This window comes from Rhamphochromis sp. 'chilingali' (assembly GCF_963969265.1).
Source record: "Rhamphochromis sp. 'chilingali' genome assembly, chromosome: 8".
In the NCBI taxonomy this organism is placed as follows: domain Eukaryota; kingdom Metazoa; phylum Chordata; class Actinopteri; order Cichliformes; family Cichlidae; genus Rhamphochromis; species Rhamphochromis sp. 'chilingali'.
In genome coordinates this window covers 9840817-9849218 of record NC_137935.1, presented here as the reverse complement: position 1 = coordinate 9849218, position 8402 = coordinate 9840817, and the positions used below count along the sequence as shown (strand labels likewise).

Below are 8402 nucleotides of genomic sequence, written 5' to 3'. Positions count from 1 at the left end.
GGACCCACCTCTTCTGACACCTCCCTGTCCCTGGCCCAGGGGCCGGGAGTGTCGACGGTCAGGGCCTATCCCTCTCCCGCTCTCGAGAGAGGACACTGTAGTGCTCACCTGGCATAAATGGTCAATTTTTAAAGGAGTTCATTGACTTTTTATCCTCCACTTTGAAGCTGTCCAAACTGGTTATAGTCAGGGATTTTAATATACACATTGAGGATGACTCTGACCTCTTTGCCAGAAGTTTCCTTGGCGTCATGGATTATTTTCATTTTACACAGAATGTGTCTGGCCCTACACACACCAAAGGACACACACTGGACCTTGTTTTTACCTTAGGATTGTCAGGTGTTGTGTGGAGGTGAGGAAGAAGGAACCCAAATGCAGGACTCGCAGGTAGGTGAAGACTGGTGAAGGTTTATTTTAAGGAGTGGATGAACAGAGGGTGAACGGACACTGACTGGCTGGACAACTGAATGGCTGACTGAACTGAGGGAACACACGGGAAGGACAACATAACATCAACATCAATGACACGACAGTGAACGAGTAGAAACAGAGGGCTTAAATACACAGACTGATGATAATGATGATAATGAGAGACCAGTGAGTACACAGCTGAACATAATGAACTAATGATAAATGGGAAGAGGACTGAACATAATGCACACAGACCAAGGCTAACACAATAAAACAGGAAGTGGAACAGGCAGTAGATAAACAGTGAACATGAACTGAAAATACTGGGTCAACGACCCAGAAACCCTGACAAGGATTAACCAGTGATTTTATTAGTTCTGAGGACATTTTTATTTTGGACATTGTTGTATTGTTTTTTCCTGTCTTTCCATCTGTCTCTCTCTCCTATTTGACATGTGGTTAGCTCTTGCATCTTAAATTCCTCTACTGCTGCTAAATTTTCTGATGTTTTTAATTTATTTTTACATTCCTATAACAGTGTTGATTTATTAAAAAACCTTTTTAATAATCATCGTCTTTCTATCTTTAGGCTCTCTTGGTTTATTTGCAAAATCTTCTATTAGGAATCTTGGTGTTACTTTTGACCCAGCTCTGACATTGGACGCTCATGTTAAATCTCTGGTCCGCTCCTGTTTTTACCATTTAAGAAACATTGTGAAGCTGAGTCCTATTGTTTCATGCTTTGAACTGGAAATGATCATTCATGCATTTGTTTCCTCTCATTTGGACTATTGTAATTCCTTGTTCACCTGTTTATGTAATACCTCCTTGGAACATCAGCAGGATGTTCAGAATGCTGCCGCAAGGCTTTGACCAAGTCTATCAAGTACTCCCATGCCATACCCCTGCTGATCCAGCTGCACTGGCTCCCCATAAAATTCAGAGTCCACTTTAAGATTATGATTTTGACATTCAGGACTCTGCATGGACAAGCACCAAAATATGTCAGTGATCTTTTACATCCTTACATCCCCAGCAGGCCCCTGAGGTCATGTGATGAGGGCTTGCTTGTTGTCCAGCACACGAGGCTGAAAACAAAAGGTGACAGAGCTTTTGTAACTATGGCCCCCAGACTTTGGAACTCTCTCCTATTGAGTTTGAGATCTGTGGACTCACTCACCTCTTTTAAAAAACAGCTAAAAACTCATCTTTTTAAACTTGCCTTTGGCTGATTTTTGTTTTTATGTTTTAGCTTTGGTGAAGCACTTTGTGATTTTATCTTGAAAGGTGCTATATAAATAAAATTTTACTGACTTACTTTACTTATGTACACTCTTGTTTAGTACTCGTTTCTCCAGACTTCAGTTATTGGCATGGAATTTTGCAGCCAATGCACTGCCAAATCTTCAGGGAACAGCACTTTTTGACCAAGAATAATTTATCACAAGCTAGCTTAGCAGGAAGAGAGAAGGGTGTGCTAAAGGGTGTCCATTGAGGATACAACAGGTCAGACCTCATAAAAGATGGATGCTGCCTACCACCCAGACACTCTTTTGAATATAGAGCTGCAATCAGAAGCAAAAGCCATACTCAAAGTATGTAACAGAGATCATCTAATTAATTGCTTTTTTCTAAGACCACCTTTTAAATAGCTTTTTTTAATGATTTCTGGAAAATGATTAATGTATAAATGTTATAGTGCATGTTAGTAGTATATTCTCATATCAATATTTCAAAGCTCTAATCAAATTTGTTACTGAAATTATGATCACCAATGTAACAAAGGTGAAAAGCTTCTTCATCCTTGGATTTCCTGGACTTTCACCACAGTATTATGGACCCATATCAACTTTTCTTTTTTTTGTTTACCTAGCAATTGCATTGGGGAACATTTTCATTTTATCATTTGTTGCCTATGAAAAGTCCCTGCAAAAGCCAACATATCTGGTCTTTTGTCACCTGGCCCTGAATGACTTGACATTTGGCACTGTGACACTGCCAAAAATCATGTCAAAATATTGGTTTGACAATAGTGTTATTTCATTTTATGGCTGTTTTACGCAAATGTTCTTTGTTCATTATTTGGGATCAGTAACATCTTTCATCTTGCTGGTAATGGCTCTTGATCGATTTGTTGCAATATGTATTCCTCTTCGTTACCCTGTTCTAATTACAAACAGTGTCATATCTGTGTTGTGTGGGTTTGCTTGGTTCATACCTCTGCCTTTGATGATAGCTGTTGTACTCCATGCCCTAACTTTACCTTTCTGCAAATCAAACATCATTGTTCAGTGCTACTGTGACAACATATCCATAATAAGCCAGGCTTGTGGAGACGATGTTAGAATTTTTGTAGTCACTTCACTCTGTTTAGCCATGTTTTGTCTTTTGCTTCCTCTTGCATTCATTTTGTTTTCCTACATTTCTATTATTGTGGTTATTATGAAAATGTCCAGTTCTGCAGGGCGCAAAAGAACCTTATCCACTTGTACTTCACAAATATTTATCACATGTCTTTTTTATCTACCCAGATGTTTTGTTTATGTGACTTATGCTGTTGGATTTTCTTTCAGTTTAGATGTCCGCATTGGGTTGATATTGCTGTACAGTCTTTTTCCTGCTGCTGTTAATCCAGTCATATACTGTTTCAAGACTCGCGACATTAAACACATGCTGATGAAGAGGCTGAAGAAAACTAAAATTGAATTAGAGATAAAGCTTTCACCTTAATATGTAACTCTGAAAAGTGAATCGATAAGTCAGAAGCAGGATATCTCTTTCTCAGACACTTATGAGAGTAAAGACCTGATGATTTTCACAATGTAGCCCCTTTTCAGTATTTTTCCTCCCAAACATGGATTCCACTCTTGTTTTTTTTTTTTAATTTATGTGTATATTTCATACATATTATGGCAAATTGTACTGAAAAATGTTACTTCTCTTGTAAGGTGTAATGCTCAAAATCTGTAAAAGTGTAAAAGTATGCTGTTTACCCACAATATTAAACATAGGTTGTATGAAATCAATCAAATTTTGCTATCATTGAAAATACATACATATTCCTACTTTAGTACATATTAGTAATTAGACATATCAGGATGGTTTTTGTTGAAGCTGTTGCCTTGAACCCGTAACCACAGTTACACATTTGCATGTAGGCAAGACACATTTTTTAACTTGTCTTTGTTTTGTTTTTCAAGTCAAGCCTTCATTAGTATCCTGTCATCTAATTTTTAAGATGTGCAAAATCTAATTAAATTTTTGCTTTCATTATAAAGATGTAATGATTATAAAATAGTATGTGATGTTACAGACATAGACTCAGCATATTGTTGAAACTGATCAAACTATTGGTGTATATGTTTATGATGTGTCACTGTGTATTTAGGTAGGCATACAAAGAATTAAATACAGACATATGTGTACAGCGTCTCTGTTATGATTCCATATTCTTTAAGTAACATGCTGGACTGGACACTAAGAGCTGTAGGGCCATTTTGTTTCTATAAATAAAGAGACAGGTATAGGACCAGCATGCACTGGGGTGGGCCTATGTATTTTTTTTTTTACCAGAGCAGGAGAAGCAGCAGGAAGTAACAAAAATGGATCTTGTTATTGCTTGCCAAACTGGATAAAATAAATCATAAAAACGCAACTTTCAAGTTTGGACAGTGGACTTCTTTTGCCTGCGTACGAAATATTATCTCAGTGCAGCAGTGGCTTGTGGACTTTTAATTGTGGGATGTTTGGTCTGTCAAACAAAAGAAATCCTGGATCCTTGAAGTTCAGGTACATTCTGTACAGAAACCCTGGCAAAAAGACTGAATCTAAAAGGTAAAAAGACCAATATCCTTTTGAGAATAATGAGTCAAGATAGGATTGTTAGTGCACAAGTTCTGTCTGGTTTGGAAGCAAATGATTTCATGCCGCTGCCAGATGTTTTGACTCAAAAGACCATGCCAGTTTCTACAGTCAATATTCCCCAGCAAGGCAACATTGATCAGTGGCCTCATCTTAAACCTGTTAAACTTCACGACATTGATGCAGAGGTGGAGCTACTGATAGGCACTGATGCTTCCAATGTTTTAGAGCCATGGAAGGTGATTTTTTGATTTTCTGATGTTGTTAATTTATTTTTACATTCCTATAACAATGTTGATTTATTATAAAACCTTTTTAATAATCATCGTCTTTCTATCTTTAGGCTCTCTTGGTTTATTTGCAAAATCTTCTATTAGGAATCTTGGTGTTACTTTTGACCCAGCTCTGACATTGGACGCTCATGTTAAATCTCTGGTCCGCTCCTGTTTTTACCATTTAAGAAACATTGTGAAGCTGAGTCCTATTGTTTCATGCTTTGAACTGAAAATGATCATTCATGCATTTGTTTCCTCTCATTTGGACTCTTGTAATTCCTTGTTCACCTGTTTATGTAATACCTCCTTGGAACATCAGCAGGATGTTCAGAATGCTGCCGCAAGGCTTTGACCAAGTCTATCAAGTACTCCCATGCCACACCCCTGCTGATCCAGCTGCACTGGCTCCCCATAAAATTCAGAGTCCACTTTAAGATTATGATTTTGACATTCAGGACTCTGCATGGACAAGCACCAAAATACGTCAGTGATCTTTTACATCCTTACATCCCCAGCAGGCCCCTGAGGTCATGTGATGAGGGCTTGCTTGTTGTCCAGCACACGAGGCTGAAAACAAAAGGTGACAGAGCTTTTGTAACTATGGCCCCCAGACTTTGGAACTCTCTCCTATTGAGTTTGAGATCTGTGGACTCACTCACCTCTTTTAAAAAACAGCTAAAAACTCATCTTTTTAAACTTGCCTTTGGCTGATTTTTGTTTTTATGTTTTAGCTTTGGTGAAGCACTTTGTGATTTTATCTTGAAAGGTGCTATATAAATAAAATTTTACTGACTTACTTTACTTATGTACACTCTTGTTTAGTACTCGTTTCTCCAGACTTCAGTTATTGGCATGGAATTTTGCAGCCAATGCACTGCCAAATCTTCAGGGAACAGCACTTTTTGACCAAGAATAATTTATCACAAGCTAGCTTAGCAGGAAGAGAGAAGGGTGTGCTAAAGGGTGTCCATTGAGGATACAACAGGTCAGACCTCATAAAAGATGGATGCTGCCTACCACCCAGACACTCTTTTGAATATAGAGCTGCAATCAGAAGCAAAAGCCATACTCAAAGTATGTAACAGAGATCATCTAATTAATTGCTTTTTTCTAAGACCACCTTTTAAATAGCTTTTTTTAATGATTTCTGGAAAATGATTAATGTATAAATGTTATAGTGCATGTTAGTAGTATATTCTCATATCAATATTTCAAAGCTCTAATCAAATTTGTTACTGAAATTATGATCACCAATGTAACAAGGGTGAAAAGCTTCTTCATCCTTGGATTTCCTGGACTTTCACCACAGTATTATGGACCCATATCAACTTTTCTTTTTTTTGTTTACCTAGCAATTGCATTGGGGAACATTTTCATTTTATCATTTGTTGCCTATGAAAAGTCCCTGCAAAAGCCAACATATCTGGTCTTTTGTCACCTGGCCCTGAATGACTTGACATTTGGCACTGTGACACTGCCAAAAATCATGTCAAAATATTGGTTTGACAATAGTGTTATTTCATTTTATGGCTGTTTTACGCAAATGTTCTTTGTTCATTATTTGGGATCAGTAACATCTTTCATCTTGCTGGTAATGGCTCTTGATCGATTTGTTGCAATATGTATTCCTCTTCGTTACCCTGTTCTAATTACAAACAGTGTCATATCTGTGTTGTGTGGGTTTGCTTGGTTCATACCTCTGCCTTTGATGATAGCTGTTGTACTCCATGCCCTAACTTTACCTTTCTGTAAATCAAACATCATTGTTCAGTGCTACTGTGACCACATATCCATAGTAAGCCAGGCTTGTGGAGACGATGTTAGAATTGTTGTAGTCACTTCACTCTGTTTAGCCATGTTTTGTCTTTTGCTTCCTCTTGCATTCATTTTGTTTTCCTACATTTCTATTATTGTGGTTATTATGAAAATGTCCAGTTCTGCAGGGCGCAAAAGAACCTTATCCACTTGTACTTCACAAATATTTATCGCATGTCTTTTTTATCTACCCAGATGTTTTGTTTATGTGGCTAATGCTTTTGGATTTTCTTTCAGTTTAGATGTCCGCATTGGGTTGATATTGCTGTACAGTCTTTTTCCTGCTGCTGTTAATCCAGTCATATACTGTTTCAAGACTCGCGACATTAAACACATGCTGATGAAGAGGCTGAAGAAAACTAAAATCGGATTAGAGATAAAGCTTTCACCTTAATATGTAACTCTGAGAAATAAGTCGATAAGCCAAAATCAGGATATCTCTTTCTCAGACACTTTTATGAAAGTAGACTACTCGCTTTTCACAATGTTATTTTATGTACATATATTTTGTACATAATTATGGCGAATTGTACTGAAAAATGTTACTTCTCTTTTAAGGTGTAATGCTCAAAATCTGTAAAAGTGTAAAAGTATGCTGTTTACCCACAATATTAAACATAGGTTGTATGAAATCAATCAAATTTTGCTATCATTGAAAATACATACATATTCCTACTTTAGTACATATTAGTAATTAGACATATCAGGATGGTTTTTGTTGAAGCTGTTGCCTTGAACCCGTAACCACAGTTACACATTTGCATGTAGGCAAGACACATTTTTTAACTTGTCTTTGTTTTGTTTTTCAAGTCAAGCCTTCATTAGTATCCTGTCATCTAATTTTTAAGATGTGCAAAATCTAATTAAATTTTTGCTTTCATTATAAAGATGTAATGATTATAAAATAGTATGTGATGTTATAGACATAGACTCAGTATATTGTTGAAACTTATTAAACTATTGGTGTATATGTTTATGATGTGTCACTGTGTATTTAGGTAGACATACAAAGAATTAAATACAGACATATGTGTACAGCGTCTCTGTTATGATTCCATATTCTTTAAGTAACATGCTGGACAGGGTTTATCATTTTTAACCCTAGAACACTATCGCCGGGTGATTTTCACCCGAGCAAATGTATTTACATAATTTTCAATATGTTGCGTTTGTCTGAGTGTGGTGGGTCTCTGGGTAGTTTCAGCATTGTCTTTGAAGGCGTGGGTGTTTCCCTACCCCAAATCCCGCTTTTTCCTACAGGCATGTGTTTGGGTGAATTTCACCCGGCAATAGTGATAGAGGATAAAGTAGGTTTTGGGTGGATTTCACCCGGTGATAGTGTTAGTGTATAAAATCAGGCGAGCTTGCCGCATTTCAAGGGTGACAACATTCAGGCTCACCATATTTACTGTCCCTCTTCAACTACAGCTGTCACCCTGTTGCAGGTTTAGTGTTTCTGGCATCCCAGCTAGTGAGTAACACATAGGTAAGGTTTGTTTAACTTGGCAATTGTTAGCTGATTAGATTTCTTTTTCTTTTCTTTTTTTTTTTATCTAAAAGCTAGCTAGATAACTGTGCACATTATTTCTTTCAGCAAATACCTAGCAAGATAGCTAGCTGGTGAAGTTCTAGCAGTCCTCTAGGGAAAAAAATGCCAAAAAGGAAACCACTGAAGTACTTCACCCAAAAAGAAATAGAAGAGATTCTATTCAGGGAAAGCAGTGATGAAGATGTTGATCATGTGGAAGCAGAAGAGATGTATGACAGCGAAAGTGACGTGGACTACATTCCAAAACCGGGTGATGATGACAGTGATAGTGATGGCTTTGAGCCTAGCACTTCAAGTCATCGGAGAAAAAAAATGCGACATCGTGATTCAAGTAGACTGACCACCAGGCAAATTCCCACCTCAGGACCTTTTGCCTCTAGGGTTACTGCCCATCTTACTTCCCCTGCCACACCTGATGTGGTTCTTGCCACGCCTGATGCGGTCCCTGCCACGCCTGATGTGGGTCACAGGGGGAGAGGACACCGCCA

General features: G+C 37.7%; 2 protein-coding genes across 2 annotated transcripts; both read left to right on the top strand.

Moving 5' to 3' along the window:
* Positions 1–2178: 2178 nt before the first annotated feature.
* On the top strand, positions 2179–3324 carry LOC308401213 (olfactory receptor 52E8-like; the record flags this gene model as incomplete). The annotated part of the gene is made up of 1 exon (XM_080889343.1): positions 2179–3324. One exon carries the CDS (start codon positions 2179–2181, stop codon positions 3142–3144), a length of 966 nt encoding a protein of 321 aa, XP_080745469.1. The 3' UTR covers positions 3145–3324.
* A 2469-nt stretch (positions 3325–5793) lies between these two features.
* On the top strand, positions 5794–6759 carry LOC308401052 (olfactory receptor 52E8-like; the record flags this gene model as incomplete). Its single annotated transcript, XM_080889112.1, has 1 exon — positions 5794–6759. The coding sequence occupies one exon, from the start codon at positions 5794–5796 to the stop codon at positions 6757–6759; it is 966 nt and encodes a 321-aa protein (XP_080745238.1).
* Between the last annotated feature and the right edge of the window lie 1643 nt (positions 6760–8402).